The sequence below is a fragment of the Rhinolophus sinicus genome, chromosome 6 (assembly GCF_057876585.1).
Source record: "Rhinolophus sinicus isolate RSI-liver-muscle chromosome 6, RSI-T2T, whole genome shotgun sequence".
NCBI classification, from domain to species: domain Eukaryota; kingdom Metazoa; phylum Chordata; class Mammalia; order Chiroptera; family Rhinolophidae; genus Rhinolophus; species Rhinolophus sinicus.
This window is the reverse complement of record NC_142506.1, coordinates 36,944,179-36,966,823: the sequence shown is the minus strand read 5'-3', so window position 1 is coordinate 36,966,823 and position 22,645 is coordinate 36,944,179. Positions and strand designations below refer to the sequence as shown.

Below are 22,645 nucleotides of genomic sequence, written 5' to 3'. Positions count from 1 at the left end.
AACTCAATAAGTACTTGTATCTGCACCACCTAGAACAGTATGTGATCATAACAGGCATGCAAGTGTATTAATTAATTTTCATAGAAGCCTCTATCAAAATCTAACCAGATTCTCACAGTATGCAAGTATATATCCTAAGTGTATTAAAAGTAGTTCCTGGCTGGGTGTCCCTTGATTTTTTGGTTAAATTAAAATTAATATTAGTTGCTGGACAATTTGCCAGCATTTTGTGCTATTTTAAGCATGACAGAATTCTAAAAACTACTATAAACCAAGTAGTTCTATTTAAAATTTTGGAACTCTTTTATTAAAAGCAAAGTTGTATTAATTTTTGAAAATGAGATGTTTCTGATCATGGGTTGAATATAGTTTTGTATTGGAAATACCAATGTTTTTCTAAATTGCTCATATTCCGCTTTCTCTTTTCACGTGGAGATTTGGTCACATTCATAACCATAATCTTATCTCCCTGGAAAGTGCGTGTCACTGGGTATAAGCAACCAGAAAATATCCTGAGCCCCTGCTTGGTTTTCCACACCAGCACATGCTCATTCTAACTTTCAATGTTAAGCTATGCGACTTTTTATCTGACTAGGTACCCTTTTAGCGTGGCTCACTGGTGGGAGTCCTTTTTAAAAAAAAAAAATTTTGTTGGGGAACAGTGTGTTTTTCCAGGACCCATCAGCTCCAAGTCAAGTCGTTGTCCTTCAATCTAGTTGTGGAGGGCGCAGCTCAGCTCCAAGTCCAATCGCCGTTTTCAATCTTTAGTTGCAGGAGGCGCAATTCACCACCCCATGCGGGAATTGAACCGGCATGGGATGTTGTTAAGAGCTCGTGCAATAACCAACTGAGCCATCTGGCTGCCTCACCACCAGCTCAGTGGCAGTTTGTTGTCTTTAATCTAGTTGTGGAGGGCACAGCTCCCTGGCCCATGTAGGAATCGAACTGGTAACCCTATTGTTCAGAGCTCGCGTTCTAACCAATTGAGCCATCCAGCCGCCCGGTGGGAGCCTTTTGAATAAAATTCCCCACAATTCAGCATCACCAGGGATTTGTTTGGTTTCTCTTTGAGTCACCATTTCTAATAACCTAGGAGTTATTATTATTCTTTAATTAACAACAGTAGACAGATTTACCTGTTATTGACCCCCATGACCTATTGTGATTGCACTTGGGGTAAATGCTTCTTAGATGATGAATAAGCTCTTAGCTGCCTCAAAGATGTTAGGTTTTTTCCATCTTGTACTGGGTTTCCCTGGTGTCCCTAATTTCCATGGTATGGTAACTCTTATGGTAACTTGCATGGTAATAATTTTCACTAAATAGTCCCTTAGAGACTTTTAAAGAAATCTGTAAATAAGGAAGAAGTTTTATAAGCTAATTGTGTCTTTTTCTGCCCCATAAAATGTCCATACCAAATAAAACTAAGGCATTCTTTTTCTGTGGAACAGAAATCTACCAGCTTGGTTTTAAATAGGGGATTTTTAGAAGTTATTAGTAATAGCAGAAATGTCTATAAACACGTTGGCCAAGGTTTAAGATGGAGGTGAATGGCCGAGATGAGAGAAGGGCTCTCATTCAAGGCTGATGATACAGCTTTCACCAACTGTCACTGTGCCTCTCAAGTGCCAATTCCTTATCTGCCTTCCCTGTCCCCAAGCCACATTCCAACCAGGCTACAGGGAAAAGGGAGAAGGGAAAGGGATGTTGCAGGTCAGTGACAGAACTGAGAGCCAAAAGAGAGCACTGGTTTGTTCAGTTTCCCATAGAAGGATTCATAAAGCTCTAATAGTGGTTCTTTTACTAGCTTTTCTCAATCGAAGGTTTAATCGGATTTTTCAGAAGGTCAAAACTCAGTACACAATACTATACTTTGAAACGGCAGTCACAAGGAGACCCTTTCCAAACCTCGTAAATCTAATATTAATTAATAGAAACCAAAAAGGATCACTTTTAGCTATGAGCTCTCAAGACTGTTCCTTCAAGGTTTTGTGATCCATTCTGGTGATTAGGTGATGAAATTCAACTCAGAATTCAGTAGATTACACTGTCACCCAGATTTTGTGGCTAAAATGTCTGTACTATGGGTGATTGTCACTTTGCATGTTTTGAAAGCAACCATTTCCATGTTGAAGGAGACAGTCTCCTTTTGTTTTTATTCTTCCCCCACACACTCAGGGCCGCCCATCAGGAGATGCCTTTATCCAGATGAAATCTGCGGACAGAGCATTTATGGCTGCACAGAAGTGCCATAAAAAAACCATGAAGGACAGATATGTTGAAGTCTTTCAGTGTTCAGCTGAGGAAATGAACTTTGTGTTAATGGGGGGCACTTTAAATCGAAATGGCTTATCCCCACCGCCATGTAAGTTACCATGTAAGTTTTTCTTGGGTCTTGGCGCTATTCTACGCTATATGCTGGTAGGTGCTTAAGCTGCTTTCATATCTTTCTGTGTCCCTGGTTCTTTCTGAGGCAGGCAAGGTGATTACATAAGGCTTTCCCATGTGAAATCAGTAGTACCTGATAATCATTTAAGACCTTGGTTGTGGACATCCATAATTAGAGACACTGCAAATACCTCCTTTCAAATTATATTCTTGCTTTTCCAGTAATAAGCACTTGATTTCTGAAGCTTAGTGTGCTCAAGATAAGCACTGACTCTGGGAGGCAACCTGGCTATGTAGATATTTTAATACGCATTTAAAGGTAAAATTAAGTATGGCTAGATCGGTTTTCTTCCTTCTTTTTTTTTTTTCCTGTAACATATTAAGCTTTTTTTAGAAGGCTGATTTATGCCCATTTTGCATTTTTAAGTTTTGGAGCATTAAGTATTTTTTTAGAAAGGATAACCTGAGGAGCATTTTTGTAGCTCTTCAGGATATCTGGAATGAGCAAGTTAGTAAAAAATGTAAATGCGTAAGTAAATTAGCCAAAGTTTCCATTGGATCACAGGATCAGTGCTTAATTTCAAGCCATGCTCTTGCTCATTGGCACCTGGGTGCAAGCCATCTGGAATCCTGTTTGAGAGGAATAAGCCCTTTAGTCTGAAGATCAAGTCTGGTTAGTGACTAAGGAACATCGGGGGGTATGATATTAAAACTTGAATCTTTTTGATACAGTTTTCGGTTTTGAATAAGACATACCTTGTTAGGAGGCATGTTGGATATGTTTAAAAAATGTAACGCTTGGAATGCAGTCCAAAGATAACTGAGACAGTAAACTGGATTATGAGCTTGATTCCAATAAAATAGGGAGTGTTAGGACATCACTTTCTAGTGAAAAGGGATCTATACCAATAAGCCTGTTTGATAAAATATTATTCATAGAATATTCGATGGGGCTTACTCCTTTTTTTCCCTTGGAATTCCTAAACGCTAATATTCCGTTTATCTGCTGCTTGCTGTTGGTGAATATTTAAGAGTTGATTGCTAATGAGTATCAAGTTTTGAAACTTTATGTTTGGGCTTAAGTGGTTATATTAAAATAATATTAGTCATATGTGTTCTGTCTGTAAACCACTGATAAATGTCAGTAACTTTTACATTTCCTCTAGTGATGATTATCAACCATTGTGAGATGAGGGAATTTCTCCTCTATGTGTAACCAAAATTCTTCTGCTATGATATCCTTTTACTTCTCTCTTCCTGGTGGTCATTAAAGACTTTCTTCATAACACTTTCATTTCTTCCCTTTTCCCCTCATCAGCCCTAATATAAAATAAAAAAATTTTAATGTATTTTTTTCACATAAAATTTATTTCCATATCTTTACTTTTAATACTTTCCAAAAATTTTAACTAAAATTTGGCCATTGCCATTTTAGTGGAAGAGTTTACCCATTTAAAAAGAAAATTCCAATTTATGCATGCGAATGTTATGCCTGTTCTACTAGCCTTTTTTTTCCCGTGCCAACTCACTTTAGGCAATTGCCTATTTATACAACCACCTAAAAATGTAAAGAAATTGTATGGGTTTTTTTATCTAATCTCAAGGACTAATGCAGTTAAAATAGTGATTAGTTATAACCCATGGCGGAGTTTCTTGTTAAATTTGGGAAAAAATAGAGTCTCATTATTTTAAAATTTGTAACTTTATTTGTCTTGAAATTTAACTTTTCAAAAAGTTGAGTATTTTAAGGTCAACTCCAGTTTTCTAGTTTATGATTATATACATTCATATATTTTCTTTTAGGAATACGAGAATAGCTGTCCTTTCATTTGAGGAATACCCAAATCTGAGCAGCCTAATCTATCTAATTATCAAAATCTCTACTTTTTGTTTTGTGGCAGAAAAGACTTACCTACTGTGTATGCCTCTCTTATTGGTATGAGGCACTGTCGTGTAATGAATTGCTTGATAGTTTTGAAAGCAGGATATGAGCACAAGCTTTATAGTTTTCTATATGACTCAGGTGCCTCAGTTTATCCTATTTGCCTTTTTGTGGACTCTTGAATGCCAGGGATCATAATTTAAAAATTTATCTACATGTAGCTCAGTTTTGGGTGAGCAGGAAGGAGGTACGCAAAAGGTAAATATGAGCTCAATATGTGGGTCTTTGCCCTGTGTACCCATCTTCAGCTAACTGCCTTACCCCTCTCCATAGACATGTGGAAACTCTTAAGAGCAGAAGACAATAGAGATTTTCATGTGAAAAAGTTATCCTGTGGACCTCTGCTATTTGCAAAATTGATTAGGTGGTTTTAGGTATGAAAATTAAAGATAGGAACTCCAAGTTCAGGTAATCTCTCAGTTTTCTGTTGGATACAGATGGCCTGCATAGTTGCGTTCATCCCACATGTTAAAGCTATTGACCAGCAATGGTCTTACATAAATGTTACGAGGCAGGGAAGATATTAGATAATCAGAAGACAAAGGAGTTTCATTCTATTTTCTATTTAATCTGAGTCCACATTTTTATTAGCTGACTCTCAGGAAGACACCATCTATTTCTTCCAGGCTATTTCCCAGATTTGATTTTTTTTGTTTTTAAAATAACAGTTTTGAAAAGTGTAGATTAGCTTTAAAGCCCATCTTCTGGGTAACCTTTAGGTACTGTGTGTTTCCTCGAAAATAAGACCTAGCCGAACAATCAGTTCTAATGCATCTTTTGGAGCAAGAATTAATTATAAGACCCGGTCTTGTTTATAATATAACCAGGTATAATATAATATAATATCATATAATATCATATAATACCAGGTATAATATAAGACCCAGTCTTATTAAGACCTGCTATAATATAATATAATATAATGTAATATAATATATTAATATAATATAATACCGGGTTTTATATTGATTTGTGCTCCAAAAGACACGATAGAGCTGATTGTCCGGCTAGGTCTTATTTTTAGGGAAACACGGTACATAAAGGTAGGAGGAATAATGCAGAGTTGATCTTTTAAGTCAGTTCACTCTGGTACAATCTATGCTTTGGTATGATACATAGTATTGGTGAAGAGTGTTTCATCATGACCATTTTCATTTCATGCTGTACTATAGGCTGGTTAAGGTAGAATAGCAGTGTAGTTCTCAAAAAAAAAATTCAGCTTTTACTTTGAAGTTATAGTAAATGTCAATCCTATGTTTCTTTCCTCCAAATTTGTGGTAATTGGTGATCGCTAGTGGAAACTTTATCACATGTCATGAAATGGTTGAGAAGACTTTTGAAAGTCCACTTGGTACTGGTTTTACCAAATTTCAGGTTAAGGAAGGTTGTTTAGGTTGAGGGGGTATGAGATTTGAGATTATTTCTAGGTGTTAACGTGTACAATCAAAAGGAAGTTGCTTGGTGTGGTATAAAAAACTGGTCTCTCTTTAAAATGTATATAGGCAACAGTGACTTTCTGGCTTTAGTGCTAGCACATATGTGTCAGCTATTACAAATGTCTCAAAGTTTCTCTCTCTTTGCTTATTTAGGCCTGTCTCCTCCTTCCTACACATTTCCAGCTCCTGCAGCAGTTATTCCTACAGAAGCTGCCATTTATCAGCCCTCTGTGCTTTTGAATCCACGAGCACTGCAGCCCTCCACAGCATACTACCCAGCGGGCACTCAGCTCTTCATGAACTATACAGCATACTACCCCAGGTAAGGCTCTGATGGACATGGAAATGAGGCACAGAAACAAAGGACTCCTTTGATAGCCAGTGCCTGAGTTCACATAAGAATATTGTCTGTCACATTAAAGGTTATCATGGCAGGAAACAATTTCTGCTCATATCTCTGACCAAGAAGGTTGTTTTAAGATAAATCAGACTAAGTTTATTTTTTAACCATGTATTGACAGCATGATCTCTTAGGCTACTTTTGTATACAACTTTACATTTTTTCCTTCTCCTATCTTATGGTCATAAGTGAGTGGCACTGTAATCATTGCAATAGGGTAGCAGTATCAAGTGAATGAATTATAAAACAAGAAAATCCATAAAAAGAACAGTTGTATTTTTAAGTAGCATGAATTCGTATGTCAACCCAGAATAAATAAAAACTGTTTTTAAATTGTGCACCGCTTGTATTCTTTCCCCCCTAAATCTTTACTAACAAGTTCAGAATGAAAATAAGAATTTTTTTAGAATCAACTTTTTTTTCTGGTTTTCTAGGAAATTTTTATTTTTTATTTTTTTACAGTTGACATACAGTATATTAGTTTTAGGTACACAACATACTTACAAAGTGATCGCTCTGCGAAGTCTAGTACCCACCTGACACCATATATAGTTATTACAGTACTATTGACTATATTCCCTATGCTGTGCTTTACATCCCCTTCACAATGTTTTAAAACTGCCAGTTTGTACTTCTTAATATCTTCACTTTTTTCTCCCAGTTCCCCACCCCCCTCTCACCTATCACCTAGCAATTATCAATTTGTTCTCTGTTTCTATGAGTTTGTTCCTGTTGTTTGTCCATTTATTTTGTTTTTTTAAGATTCCATATATGAGGAATAGATTCCTCATATAAGCGAAGTCATATGGTATTTGTCTGTCTTTGTCTGACTTATTGCACTTAGCTTAATACCCTCTAGGTCCACCCATGTTGTCAGAAATGGTATGACTTCATTCTTTTTTTAATGGCTGAGTAATATTCCGTGTGTGTGTGTGTGTGTGTGTGTGTGTGTGTGTGTGTGTACGTACATACATATACCAACTCTTTATCCATTTGTCTGTGCATGGACATCTAGGTTACTTCCATATCTTGGCTATAGTAAATAATTCTGCAATGAACATAGGTGTGCACAAATCTTCTCAAATTAGTGTTTTGCATTTCTCAGGATAAATACCCAGAACTGGGATTGCTGGGTCATAAGGTGGTTTTAGTTTTAATTTTGGGGGAACCTCTATACCATTTTCCATAGTGGCTGCACCAATTTGTAATCCTGTGAACTATGCATGAGGCTTCCCTTTTCTCTGTGCCAACACTTGTTGTTTGTTGATTTATTGATGACAGCCATTCTGACAGGTAGGAGGTGATAGCTCATTGTGGTTTTAATTTTCATTTCCCTGATGATTAGTGTCATTGAGCATCTTTTCATATGTCCTCTTTGAAGAAATGTCTGTTCAGGTCCTCTGCCCATTTGTTAACTGGGTTGCTTATTTTGGGGGGTTTAAGTTGTAGGAGTTCCTTGTAAATTTGGGGTGTAAGCCCTTTTCGGATGTATCAGTGGCGAATATCTTCTCCCACTCAGTAGATTGTCTTGTTTCATTGGCGGTTTCCTTTGCTGTGCAAAAATGTTTTAGTTTGATGTAGTCCTATGTGTTTATTTAAGTCTTTAATCCATTTTGAGTGTCTTCTTGTATTTGGTTAAGAAAATGATCCATTTTCATTCTTTTGCATGTATCTATCCAGTTTTCCCAACACCATTTATTGAAGAGATTGTCTTTACCTCCGGTATAGTCTTTCCTCCTTTGTCATATATTAATTGACCATGTATGTGTGGGTTTCTTTCTGGGCTGTCTGTTCTGTTGATCTGGATCTGTTTTTATGCCAATACCACGCTGTTTGATTACTATAGCTTTGTAGTATAGTTTAATATCAGGTAATATTTTTCCTAATTTTTTGCCTTTTAACCTTTGTATTAGCTTTATAGTTGGTTGAAACACTGCTTTTATTATGTATTTGCCTTTTGTCAGTGAGAATTTTTTTCATTCCTACGTTTTCTTCATATTTTTTATCTTTTTTTTTTAATACTCTTAAGGCATTTATTTATTAAAACATTCTCTGACAAAATTTCACATTAGCTTAAAATTCAAATGAGTCTTTACATTTCTTTACTGAGGTCTCCACCTCAGCATATCACATGAAAACACCTTCTCTGGTAATGTGTGTTACCAGCATCAATTCGGTGAGCCCCATGGTGAGCCTCTTTGTTCCCTAGATGAACCAAGTAGATGTTAATATTTCTCTGTTAGGTAAAAGCCCCTAACTCAAACTTAATGGAAAAGGAGTGAAACTTCTGCAAAGTGCACTTTAAGAAGAGGTGCTTTTTGCTTATGAAAAGAGACCAGTGAGTCCTCTGAGAATAATAAAAGGGAGTATTTTACAATTAAGCACATGATTTGGAGTGAAGAATTCAGATGTTGCTGTGCTGGTCCAAGCTGTTAATACTCTCCTTGTTCCTCCCATGGGCCCCTTTGTCAGGTATCACAAAACTTTCGTCTGTGGCTTAGAGAACGTCCACAATCCTCTGCAGTACAGGGTAGTTTACCGCCTCATTCTCCTGGCAAATCAATTCAGTGTTCCTTAGCTTTCCAAAGTAGAAATCTCTCTCTCCAAGTCTTCAACAATAAGTTTCATTATATTGACCGCCTGCATCAGTTCTGCCCGCATCAGTTCGGCTGCTTCATCATTCCCATTGCCCACACCAGGACTCTTTAGCATCACACCTGGGCCAGCCTTAGGAGTTGCAGTACTGTGTGTTGCAGTGGGCCTCTGTGGAGCTGCGCTGCTGGAGCTGAGAGGTTTCTTTTGTTTGTTCAGAGCTGAAGCAACAAGTGAGGGAGACACTGCAGTTTCTTGACCTTGGCTGGCAGCTACAGGGTCATAGTCTTTTCCATCATAGTTCGCATCAAAAAACTTCTTGAACCACTGAACGAATTCAAAATTGTCCTGAAACTTTCCTTTTACTAATTTGTCCACTGGAATTCTTTTGTTAACACCCATCTTTTCAAAACCTGCTTGTAGTATTTTGAAGTTCTGGATATACTCATGTTCTAGCTTAGTTTGGAATTTCACTTTCTTCAAGGCAATGGAGCCAGGGAAAAGCATGTCCATAAACTGACAATAAGCAGCCCCTGAGCACAACTGTTCTATATTTGTTGAATTCAAACGCAGAGACTCATTGATCCAGGCCAGCATGTCATGTCTACTTAGGCTATTGCTGGTGACTTGGTGCTGAATATACATTCCCTGCCATCTTTGGCTCTCAGACGAACTATGTCCACTGCCCGTGCCTGGCTCTGAGGATCCGTTTCCGTCTTCGTCTCATTCAAACCACCCAACCCCGCCCACTCATGCCATGACCTCACACGCACCCTTACATGTAGATGTAAAGCCGATCTTCTTGAAGAAGTCCTTTTCAGTTTTCTTGTAAGACTGGTTTGGTGGTGATAAAATCCTTTAGATTTTTCTCGTCTGAGAAGCTCTACTGTCCTTCGATTCTAAATGATAGCTTTGCTGAGTAGAGTAATCTTGGTTGTAAGTCCTTTGCTTTTCATCATTTTGAAAATTCTGTGCCTGCAAAGTTTCTGGGGAGAATCAGCTGACAGTCTTATGGGAACTCCCTTGTATGTACATCACTAACTGCTTTTCTCTTGCTACTTTTAAGATTTTGTCTTTTAACCTTTGGCATTTTAACTATGATGTGTCTTTGTGCTTTCTTTGTGTTCATCATGTTTGGAACTCTCTGTGCTTCCTCGATTTGTATGTGTATTTCATTTGCCAGGTCAGGGAAGTTTTCAGTCATTATTTCTTCCAAGTGGGTTTTAAGTCTCTCTCTCTCTCTCTCTCTCTCTCTCTCTCTCTCTCTCTCTCTCTCTCTCTCTCTCCCTCTCCCCCCTTCTTTTTCTTGTTCCCCTATGATGCAAATGTTGGTACACCGGATGTTGTCCCACAGGTCAATTAAACTGTCCTCATCTTTTAAAATCTTTTTTCTTTCTGTTGTTCTGATTATTTTCCACTGCCTTGTCTTCTAGATTGCTGATTCAATCTTCTGTCATATAATCTGCTGTTGATTCTATCTAATTCTTCATTTCAGTTATTCTTCATTTGTGACTGGTTCATTTTTGTGGTTTCTATTTCTTTGTGTAAGTTCTCACTGAGTTCTTTTGTTCTTCCCTGAAGTTCATTTAGCATCCTTATAATCCATGTTTTGATCTCTGCATCTGATAAATTGCTTACCTCCATTTCATGTAGTTCTTTTTCTAGAGTTCTGTCTTGTTTTTTCATTTGGGGCATGTTTCTTTGTCTCCTCATTTTGGCTGCCTCCTTGTGTTTGTTTCTATGCTCTAGGTAGATCTGCTATGTCTCTCAATCTTAGCATAGTGGTCTTAGGTAGTAGGCTTCCTGTGAGTCCTAGTGACACAGTCTCCATTGTCATCTGAGCCAGGTGCTCCAGAAGTGCCCCTTATGTGAGTTTTGTATGCCTTCCTGTTGGAATTAAGCCTTGTTTTCTGTTGGCACACCAGTGGGTGGGATTGACCCTCAGGCTGACTGGCTGTGAGGACTGGCCATGACTACGGTGGACAAGCTGCTGTGTGGGGGCTGTCCCCATGGAACAGGATTCGCTTTTGGAGGCTCTCATGCCTTTGATTCTGCACTTCGGTTGTGTCATTTGTGGTGCAGTTGGATGGTACCATGCTGTGGTCTGAAACTGGACAGTGGGTGTATTGGGCGGGGCTCTGGTGCAGGCCAAGGTCAGTGACTGCCTATGTCTGTCCTGGGGCCACCTAATAGGAGCCACAAAGTGATCTGCAGTTGGGAGGCGCCTGGGAGAAACCCTGCTCTGAACAAAGGCCAGCTGCCACTAGTGCCGGGCTTGGGGCCACTTAGCAAGAAGTAGAGAACACTCTGAAGATAGCCACTGCTTGTTGAGGGTTTGTGGAACTTTGAGAGATTCTAGGAAAGTCTGTAGTGCTAGTCAAAAGCCACCAAAAGAGATTCAGACTGAGTATGTAACTTAGGTAGGGCTAGATCTCAGAATCACCAGGACAGGGCAAATGATGTTAGCTAGGTTAAGGGAGTGTTCAGATTTGGTGCCACCTGTGCCTCTATGCTAGGAATGAGTTGGGGATGGCTCAACAAAGAAACATTGGAGCTTTCACACAACTTCTGTCCTGAGAAAGCTGTCCCAACCCCTGCCCCTTTAGCCCAGGTCCTGAAGCTAGTCAATTCAGATTTTCCCCATGTGTCCCTGGCGCTTTTGGAGCTGTTCCCCCTGTGCTGAAGGTCATTGTGAGTGAGTCAGTCAGTCAGTCAGTGAATCTCTTTGTGGGTCCTTTAAGACCTGCAGTGCTTGCCTAGTTCTCTACCAACTTATTATTGTCTTTCTGGGACACCGACGCCCCTCTGGTTTTCACACTCAGATGTTACAAGGACAATAAAGACCTCTCTTCCCTCTACTGGTGTCCCAGGCTGGGGAGCCCAGTGTGGGGCTGGGACCCTTTGCTCCTCTGGGAGGGCCTCTGCAGCCAAGATATCCCTCCCGATTGTTAACTGCCACATGTGGGTGTGGGACCAGCCCACTCTGCATCTCCATCCCTTTTACCAGTCTTAGCATGCCTTCTTCTTTATATCCTTAGTTATAGGAATTCTATTCAGCTAGTTTCCAGATGGTTCTCGATGTTTTTTCTGTACTTTAGTTGTAATTTTGATGTATCCGTGGGAGGAAGCGAGCACAGTGTCTACCTACTCTGCAATTTTCATCAGAAGTCTTCAGATACCTTCAGAATTGACATATTTTTAATCTTAGGTTCTTTTTCGTTGTGCTCAGTTTTTGGGGAGCAGAAGGGTATATTGGAAAGTTGTCAGACTGTAAGTTGGAAGAACTGAGTTTTAGTCTCATCTCGTTTAACTAGGGAAAGTTACTTAACCTTTGTGGTTCTTAAAATGATGGGATTGGTGAAATTTAGAGTCCCTTCCAAGTCCAATTGCCTGTGATTCTTTGTTCTCAATTCTCTTTTCATAAAATTTATTTTAGAAATCTTTATTGAGCCAATAACCAGGTCACTATTAAAATAAAATTTTAGTTTAGCACAGGTAGTATTGCTCAAAATTTTAAAAATTATACCTGGTCCTGTTTTTTCTTCCCAAACTATTTAGACTGAATGTTTTAAGTACATTCACCAATATGTGAGTTTTTGATAAGTGGCCTCAAACTAACCTATATGATCACTACAGTTGCTATGTTGCATTATATTTTTCTTTCTTCTCTGTCTCTAGTTTTCTAGTAGGGAGCAAGAACTTTGGAATCCCAGTAGTAGTGAAGCTTGTAACCACTGTTAATTGTATTTATTTTTTAAGGAAGTTTTAAAACATTCAATAATGTTATGGGAAATATTTTTTATTCTATTGGGAAAAAAGAATAGGGAGATAGCCATGATAATTGACAGGTGACTATCTTATGAAGGTTATGAAGGCTCAGAAGCATGAATAATTGTTTATGGTTGAGTGCCGTGTCAGGCCTCTAGCCCAATCCCAAATTGTCACCCCTTCTGGACTCTGACAATCACTTCCTGGTAGTGGGCTCTGATTATAAGAAAGATCTTTGTCTACCTTTCTTACACCATCAGAATGTCAGAAGTGGAATGCATTGTTCCACTGGGTGCCTGGTGCAGTTTCTGGTGCCTACATTACATGTACAGAGTATATGGTTCCACCATTGACTTGCTATCTCGGCGCTGTTAAAAGAAGGAATTTCTTAGAAATAGTTTTCAATCACAGTAAGATGAGAACTCCAGTCTTGAGTTGAAGCCCCAACAGCAGGAGGAACTGACATTAATGGCTTAACAACCCCTGTAATTTTGGGCCCCTACCTATAGGTAATTTTTTTCCATTAGTAGTTTTAAAGTTTGTAATGCCCTCATTATTAAGTCTAAGAGCATAACCATTTCTTGTAAAAGCAGCTTATTTCTACCTAAGCAACAAATATATATTTCGTAATATCAAGGCATCCTGCAATGTTTGGTTTGTTATATAATGTTACTATATTCCGGAATTCTTTGCACTTGAACCAAAAGGATACCAAAGCTCTGAGAGATGCCTGCATTTCCTATTTTGAACACTTAACCTTTCTTGTTTCAGTTTCCTTTTTTAAATTGCATTTTTTGAGGTAAGTCTAGGTTCACATGCAGTTGTAACCAATAGTACCAGAGATCCCATATACACTTTTCCTAGTTTCTCCCAGTAGTAACATTTAACAACCAATTTACTTATTAATTTTTTGTTGTTGAAATTTCTCTTATAGGAACAAGCAAAATGATAACTTTTGGTTTAAAAAGTAATTTTTACAACTTCAATATTTAGAACCACAAATACGAACTCAAATTTAGCATACAATGAAATTACACTGGAATGTTGTAATAGTGCTGTGTCAAACAATGTTGTAATGGAGAGACACCAGATAATTTTTGTTGGCAGGAATTTTATTACAACTCTCAGGATTTTCAGTTTGGATGATATTTCTAAATGTAAGCAAGAAGAACTGCTGTGGGCAATTCACTCTCTACTATAGTCAGTGAGAATTCAGTTTAGGTTTTGTAGAAGAAATAGTCATTTGCTAGTCTAAAGACCTTATTCATATAATGAGCAGTTCAGGGAATTAAAATGCAATATGCCTAAAGTTCTTTTTAGCATTGCAGAAAATGATCAAGCACAGTGAACCTCAAGGAAAAATAATTCAGCCACTCAAAAAGCCTGACAAGATTGGTTTCGATTTATAGGTTTGTTTTTCTAAGGATTTTTTCTTACAAAATTGGGATCATATTACATGTCATTTTCAAGCATAAGTTTAAAAATCTGTATCTATAGAAATTTGCAAACATAAGTTGAGGGAATATTACCCTGTTTTAACAATATTGATATTTTGCCAATTTTGTTCCATTTATTTCTACTGTTTGTCCTGCTACACTCTACTACCAAAACACTTTGAAGCATAAAACCTTAAGGTCATTTCTTTCACCTGCTACTGTTTGTGTCAAATATACCTTAAATTAAGCACCTTCTTCTTCTTTTTTTTTTAAAGATTTTATTGGGGAAGGGGAACAGGACTTTATTGGGGAATAGTGTGTACTTCCAGGACTTTTTTCCAAGTCAAATTGTTGTCCTTTTAATCTTAGTTGTGCAGGGTGCTATTGAGCTTCAAGTTGTTGTCCTTTCACTCTTAGTTGTGGAGGGCGCAGCTCAGCTCCAGGTCCAGTTGCCGTTGCTAGTTGCAAGGGGCACAGCCCACCATTCCTTGCGGGAGTCGAACTGGCAACCTTGTGGTTGAGAGCCCATGCTCCAACTAACTGAGCCACCCGGGAGGCAGCTCAACTCAAGGTGCTGTGTTCAATCTTAGTTGCAGGGGGCGCTGCCTACCATCCCTTGCAGGACTCAAGGAATTGAACTGGCAACCTTGTGATTGAGAGCCCACTGGCCCATGTGGGAATCGAACCGGCAGCCTTTGGAGTTAGCAGCATGGAACTTTACCCGCCTGAGCAACCAGGCCAGCCCCCAAGCACCTTATTCTTAAAGCATTAATGACTAAAGAGAACTTAACTAAAATAATATGCACCAACATTGATAAACAAAACCCTATTTTGCATCTGCTACCCTTTTTAAGCATTTCCTTGCTGATATTACACTGAAGCAGGCCCGAGGGAAGAACTGATGTTTGTCTATGAAGTATATTTAACAATGCAGACTACTGATTTTTATTTTCTTTATTGTATGTTAGGTGATCTTTTAAACTATTAGGTTGGTGCAAAAGTAATTGCGGTTTTTACAATTCTTTTTTCAACCTTTTAAACTGCAGTTACTTTTGCACCAATCTAATACTTCTTCAAAAAAAAGGGAAGAATGTCACCCAAAGCAAAATGCTTTATTAGCAAAAATTTTCCATTTCAATTCAAAATAATCAACACACTATCTCTGGAAAGATGGCCAATAATAACCAAGAAGCTGGAACAGTGTTGCTTCTAGAGAGTGGTTCAGATTTGTTGTGGGGAAGGGTGTGATGGAGTATACCACTTGCTCTGTATTTGTACCTTCCAACATTGTACTCTGTTCCTATTCAAAAAGACAAAACTGCACTTTTTAAAAATGACCAAGATACAATTAAAAGTAACTAGTGAATGCATAAACACAAATGTCTATAATCAATGTTTTGCTTGCTTCTTCATCTAGATTTTTCTGCAAAATATTACTTTTAAAATGTCATTTTAAACATGTAAGAGGATCAGTTGTGTTACGATTTTGTACTTTCAATCAAGCAATAAGATTACTTTCAAAATAATTTCTAGTATAGGATTTAGTTTTCAAATTAAAAGTGAGGCTCTGTGGGGGCTATCATTGTTTTGAGTAAACAGAGTGTCACTTGACTATGTATTTGAAATATATGATAAGCCCCTGTAGTAGGGGCTTATATTTTATAATCTTTGACATATTGTTGGAGTAAATTTAAGTTTAGTTACCAAATTTTGACAGTGCATATATTTGCTGACTGTGTAGGTGAACTAGATTCCTGGAAGATTTCTTTATGCATTCCAAAGTGTTTTCACATTTGTTGGTTACTTAACCTTTCTCCAAGAGGTAGCTACACATGCATAAAGAAGCTTATGCAGTCACGTGCCGTATAACATTTCATTCATAATGGTCATTGATGGACTGCATATAGGAAGGTGGTCCCAATAGAGCTGAAAAATTTCTAATGCCTGGTCATAGCTGTCGTAACTTCACATTGCAACGCATTATGCAATTACTTACCAGTGTGTTCAGTACAGTAACATGCTGTACAGGTTGGTACCCTAGAAGCTGTAGGGGAACAGAATTTGTCACACCAAAATATGTCTTTTGGCATAAGGATTATTTTAGGCTGGTTAAGTTAAAGAAACAGTGGACATGGGAGAAACTCTTAAAACCAACTTGAAGTCACCCTTTGTAAAAGGCATTTACATTTTTAAGGAAAGTCTCCATTTGTAAGAATGTGCCCCGTCCCTGTACCCAGAAGAGGGGAATGACCTTTTCTCTAGAAAGTCTTAGGACCTAAAATAATCTTAAATCTGCATAACAACCTTACCCTGTTTATCGTGCTTTTCCTGGTAACCTCCCATAACTGACTCCCCCAACCCCAACATCTTTTTTGGTCTTTAGCTGAATGTGGTATTAAGGCGATGGCTTCAGCCGTTTTGGTTACTCAATTATCCTAAGTCTCTCCCATGTATACAGAAAGTATATATGTTACTTAAGGTAGAAGAAAGAGTAATTTTCCTCCCCTACAGAGCGGTAAGCTATACCATATAATCAAGGTGTGCAGTGTAGCTGGCTATACCCTCTCGGTTTGTATAAGTGCACTATATAATGTTCCCAGGACCACAGAATCCATGCACTTCTCAGAGTCAAGCTGAGTCAATGTATTACTGTATATGACCTTTCAGAAGAGCTAACAGAAATCAAGGTTCAAGATGTAGTTAGTGATCAGTCCATGGACAGCCACAGTATTAAACTCATAAAGAATGCTAAAAAGTCCAACTTGTTGAGATGGTTGATTTCAGGTGAAAATACAAAGTTCAGAAATTTCCTACATGAAAATTGGCTCTAGCCTTTATACTTGTTAATATTGAAATAGATTTCTCCAGTCACTTTACATATACAATGTCTTTGTAACACTAGGGGTTTTAATGCAAAGGCTGGTATTTCCTATGTTAGTGTGTTGTGACCATCCAGAGGGGAGAGTTAGTTCTCTAATCTTTTATTTCTCTAACAGAATAGATAATGCTCTGATCCTCTTTTCTCTAGGAAATATGACAAGTCCTCAGATAATGAATATTGGCAACTATGAATGCTTTTATTGTGGAATGCCACCTGATAACATTAACGAGTGTTACCAATGTTTTGTAATTTATAATATTAAATAAATAAAGAATATTAAGACGCTTGTTTTTGCTAGAGTGTATTATGAGTGCTATGTAGTAGGCATCCTGGCACCCAGTACTTTCATATATCTTTACCTGATAAAGAATTTTATATGACTTACTAGGATACAATGAATATTGTAAAATTAGGTGATATAAACTGGGTCTGGGAAAATAATAAGATAGGAAGCATTGTTTGAGTAGTCTGGCAATAGAATCTCAGGCAATTAAATTAATATTGGCATAACAGTAATGGATTCAGCAGGTGGTCAGACCTACCAAAGGCTTGCTGAAGGAGCCTCAGCTTTCCTCATGAGTACTGTCTTTATAGCAGCGATGTGCCAGCGGTGTTCTGAATGTAAACCTTTGGAAAAGCGCCTCTCCTGCTTCAGCAAGCCACACTCAGATGGTTTTAAGAAATGAGCACATGTATATATTATAAAGTTCTTGACAATTTCCTCCACTGCAGTACTCCATGTCTTCTCTATATAGGTAAAATAATTTTTAGACCCAATGTAGAGACAAACTATTTTCCTTTGAAGTTATGAGTTTTGCAATTCAAGGTTCTTTTCGTCTGACAACCTGCTGAGTCCATTTGTTATGCCAATATTAATTTAATTGCCTGAGATTCTGTTGCTAGACAACTCAAACATTACTTACTGTCCTGTATTTTCCAGCTTCACCTTTACTTGGTAATCTGTTCAGTTTTAAGTTCATTTTAATATGTTTTAAATATTCTTTCCAGGTTATTTGGTTCCTAACTTTATGTAACATGACTCTGACAATTAGAAATTATTTTTATTCCAATATATGAAATTTTTTTGTGATTCCCTTCATTGCTTCAATATCTAGAAAGTTCTGTCATCCTTAAATGGAATTTTCTTCTCATGTTTTTTATTGTTCCTTTTCTGTCCTTAATTGATTATGTACAGTGTATGTTTAACTCTTTACACCATTTGAAATTTATTTTGCTATACAGCATGAAGTGAAAATGGTTTTGCTCAGTTGCTAAACAATTGCTTTCTAAGCATTATCAAATAACTCTGTCCTAGGTATTGTCTCTTGACTCTCAGCCTCCATATCTGTCCTTATATATTCTATAGCACTACAGCTGGGAGCCTGAAAACTACCTTTTTCAGAGTTTCTTGCTAGCTGGGTATTAGTTTCTGCCAATGGGAGGCAGTCACATGGGATTAACAGGTAGAAAAAATGTGAAAGCTATTTTTCTGTGTGTGGCAAAAGTATTAGCGGGAATGCAGACTCCTAGGCTCTTGATAACATCACCTTCCCTGTGTTAATTCTCCAGCCATAGAACAGTTGGTGTTCATCTATGGGCAACATAATTTACTTCCCTTTACTCTGGTTTTGTATACCTTTGTAATCAATTCCCTGTATTAAATCCCTCTCTGGAGGAATACAAAATCCCATTCACCTCCCTTCTACCCCCTATACTCTTTCCTCCCTCCTCCCTAAACAAGTACCAGTCTATTTTCTATTTCCATGGATTTGCCTGTTCTGGATATTTTATATAAATGAAATCATACCATATGTGGTGTTTAGTGACTGGCTTCTTTTATATAGCATATTTTCGAGGTTCATGTTGCAGCATGAATCAGTATTTCATTCTTTTTTATGGCTAATTAATGTTCTGTTGTACGGCTATACCACATTTAGTTTATAAGTTCATCAGATATTTGGAGTTGATAATCGTTTTTGGCTATTAGTAATGATACCGTATACATCTGCATTCAAGTTTTTGGGTGGAAATAGATTTTCAGTTTTCTTGGGTATGTACCTAGGACTAGAATTGGTGGGTCAATGGTAATTCCATGTTTAACATTTGAGAAACAGCCAAATGTTTTCCAAAGGGTCTTCATTCTTCTGACATTCCCACCAGCTATGCACAAAGTTTCCAATTTCTCTGCATCCTTTTCAACTCTTAACTGCCTTATTTTAACCATTTTGGTGAGTCAATTTGCTATCTCATTATGGTTTTGAATTGCATTTCCTTAACGACTATTGATTTTGAGCATTTTTATATGTGCTTATTAGCCATTCATGTATTTTCTTTGGAGAAATGTTTATTCAAATCTTTGCACATTTTTTCCGTTATATACTACGAGTTTGTACATGTATATTTTCAATCTTTTAAATTGTAGTAAAACCATAACATTTATCCTCTTAACTATTTTTAAATGTACAGTTCAGTAGTGTTAACTATATTCGCATTGTTGTGTAACAGTCCTCTGGAACTTTTTCATCTTAAAAAACAATACCCACCAAACACAACTTCCATTTCCCCTTCCGCCCAGTCCCTGGCAAGTACCCTTGTACTTTCTTTTTTTTGTTTTTACCTATTTTTCATTATTAGTTTCAGGTGTATAAAACAACTTAATAATTAGACATTTATACCCCCTCACAAAGTGATAACCCCCCTCCCAGTCTACTACTCTTCTGTCATCATATATACGAGGTCAGACAATTAACTTCACGAACTCATCCTAGAAAAAGTGCTACATACCTCATTGCTGAATATCACTATGGTCACCTTTGAAGTACTCCCCTTGGGAAGCTATGCACTGTTGCCAGCGCCTAGTCCACCCTTCAAAGCAGTTTTGGAACTCTTTCTGGAATGGCCATCAGAGCTGTTGTCTTATGACCCTTGATGTCCTTCCTGAATGTCATCAAAATGTCTTCCTTTCAATATTTCCTTTATCTTTGGATAAAGAAAGAAGTCACAGGGGGTCAGATCAGGTGAGTAGGGAGGGTGTTCCAATACAGTTATTTGTTTACTGACTGAAAACTCTCTCACAGTGCTGTGTGAGCTGGTGCATTGTCGTGATGCAAGAGCCATAAATTGTTGGTGAAAAGTTCAGGTCATTTTTGTCTAACTTTTTCACACAGCCTTTTCAGCATTTCCAAATAGTAAACTTGGTTAACTGTTTGTCCAGTTGGTACAAATTCATAATGAAAAATCCCTCTGCTACCGAAAATGGTTAGCAGTGTCATTGCAACAAATTCACGAACTTAATTGTCAGACCACCTCATAGCTCTTACTATACTATTGACTAAGTTCCCTATGCTATACTTTACATCCCACGAACATATATGTGTGTGTGTGTATATATATATATATATACATATATATATATATATATATATATATATATATATATATATATTTAATTATAGTTGATACTCGATATTCTACATCAGCTTCAGGTGTCCAAAGTGGTCTGGCATCTACACAATCTATGAAGTGATCCCCCCAATAAGTCCAGTGCCCATCTGGCACCCTACATGAGCTTTACAACATTATTGGTTATATTCCCCACACTGTATTTCACATTACTGTGACTATTTTTATGTCTACCAGTTTCTACTTTTTAATTCTTTCACCTACTCCCCCGTTCACCAATGCCCCTCCCATCTAGCAGCCATCAGTTTTTTCTCTGTATCTCTAAATCTAGTTCGGTTTTTTTGCTCGCTTATTTTGTTCTTTAGATTCTACATAAAGTGAAATCATAGAGTATTTATCTTTTGCAGTCTGACTTATTTAATTTAGCATAATATTCTCTAGATCTAGCCATGTTGTTGCAAATGGTAAGATTTCTTTTTCTTTTTTTTTTTTTTTTTGGCAGAGTAATACTCCATTGTATAAGTGTACCACAATTTCTTTATTCCGTTGTCTATTTATGGGCATTTTGGTTGTTTCCATATCTTGGCTATTGTGAATAGCGCTGCAATAAACATAGGGGTGTATACATTTTTTCAAATTTGTGTTTTGGGTTTCTTTGGATAGATATCCAGGAGTGGAGTTGCTGGGTCATAAGGTAGTTCTATTTAATTTTTTGAGGAACCTCCATACTGTTTTCCATAGTGGCTGTACCAATCTGCAATCCCACCAACAGTGTACAAGGGTTCCCTTTTCTTCACATCCTCACCAACATTTGATTTATTGATGATAGCCATTCTAACAGGAATGGGGTGTTATCTCATAGTGTCTTTTATTTGCGTTTCTGTGATGATCAATGACATTGAGCATCTTCATATGTCTATTGGCCATCTGTCCTCTTTAGAGAACTGTCTCTTCATGTACTCTGCCCATTTTTTAATTGGGTTGTTTTTTTGTTGTTGTTGTCTTTTATAAATTTTGGATATTAACCTCTTATCCGATGTATCATTGACAAATATCTTCTCCCATTCAGTAGGATGACTTTTTGTTTTATTGATGGTTTCCTTAGCTGTGAAAAAACTTTTTAGTTTGATATACTCCCATTTGTTTTATTTTTTTCGTTTGCTTCCCTTGCCCGAGGGGATATATCAGTAAAAATATTACTATGGGTAATGTCTGCAAGATTACTTCCTATATTTTCTTCTAGCAATTTTATGGTTTCGGATCTTACATTTAAGTCTTTAATCCATTTTGCATATGCTCATTCTTGTATATAGCGTAAGAAGGTGGTCCAGTTTCTCCTTTTTTTTTTTTTGCATGTATCTGTCCAGTTTTCCGAGCACCGTTTATTGAATAGACTGTCTTTAATGTTCATTCTTGCTTCCTTTGTCATAGATTAAATGAGCAAATAGGCATGGATATATTTCTAGGCTCTCTAGGCTGTTCCATTGATCTATATGTCTGTTTTTATGCCAATACCATGCTGTTTTGATTACTATAGCCTTGTAGTATAATTTGATATCAGGTAGCGTGGTACCTCCCGCCTTGTTCTTATTTCTCAGGATTGCTGTGACTAGGGTTCTTTTATGGTTCCATATAAATTTTAGGATTATTTTTTTTTAGTTTTGTGAAAAATGTCATTAGTATTTTGATAGGGATTGCATTGAATCTATATATTGCTTTGAGTAATATAGACATTTTAACTATATAAATTCTTCCTATCTGTGAGCATTGTATATGTTTCCATTTATTTATATCTTCTTTAATTCCTTTGCACATTTTTAAGTTGGGTTATTTTTCTTACTGTTTTTCATTTGTAAAATTTATATGTTCTAGATAAGAGGCCTTATAAGATATGATTTACACATATTTTCTCCCAGTCTATGGGTTGTCTTCATTTTTCTTGGTGGTATCCTTTAAAGCACAGAAGTTTTAAATTTTGATCAAGTGCAATTTATTTCTTCTTTTCTCATGTATACTTTTGTTGCCACATATAAACCCAGGTCATGAAGATTTACTACTATATATTGTGTAAGAGTTTTGTAGTTTTAGCTCTTATATTTAGGAATATTATTTAATTTGAATTTTTTATGTAGGGTGAGGTAGAGGTCTAAATTCATCCTTTTGTATGTGGATAATCCATTGTTCCGGCACCACTTATTGAAGAGACTATTCTTTCCTCATTGAATTATCTTGGAACCATTGTAAAAAATCATGGATCATAAATGTAAGAGTTGAATTTCTGGCCTTTCAACTGGACTCCATTGATTATTGCCTACCAGTAAGGGAGAACCACACCATTTTGATTACTATAGTTTTGTAGCAAGTTTTGAATTCAAGGCAATGTTAAGTTCTCCTACTTTG

At 37.2% G+C, this 22,645-nt stretch overlaps 1 protein-coding gene and 1 pseudogene across 11 annotated transcripts in view; one reads left to right on the top strand and one right to left on the bottom strand.

The window, feature by feature from the left end:
• The window catches only part of ESRP1 (epithelial splicing regulatory protein 1), a 63,511-nt gene that overhangs the window by 26,774 nt on the left and 14,092 nt on the right, over positions 1–22,645 (top strand). For 5 of the 11 annotated variants that reach the window (XM_074316408.2, XM_074316409.2, XM_074316411.2 and 2 more), the window contains 2 exons: positions 2,179–2,377; positions 5,920–6,088. In XM_074316408.2, the coding sequence (XP_074172509.1) occupies positions 2,179–2,377; positions 5,920–6,088 (368 nt within the window). The remainder of the gene's footprint in view (positions 1–2,178; positions 2,378–5,919; positions 6,089–22,645) is intronic. The other 6 variants (XM_074316407.2, XM_074316410.2, XM_019713384.3 and 3 more) reach the window with 2 other exon arrangements.
• Positions 8,571–9,444, bottom strand: LOC109435434 (microtubule-associated protein RP/EB family member 1 pseudogene; annotated as a pseudogene).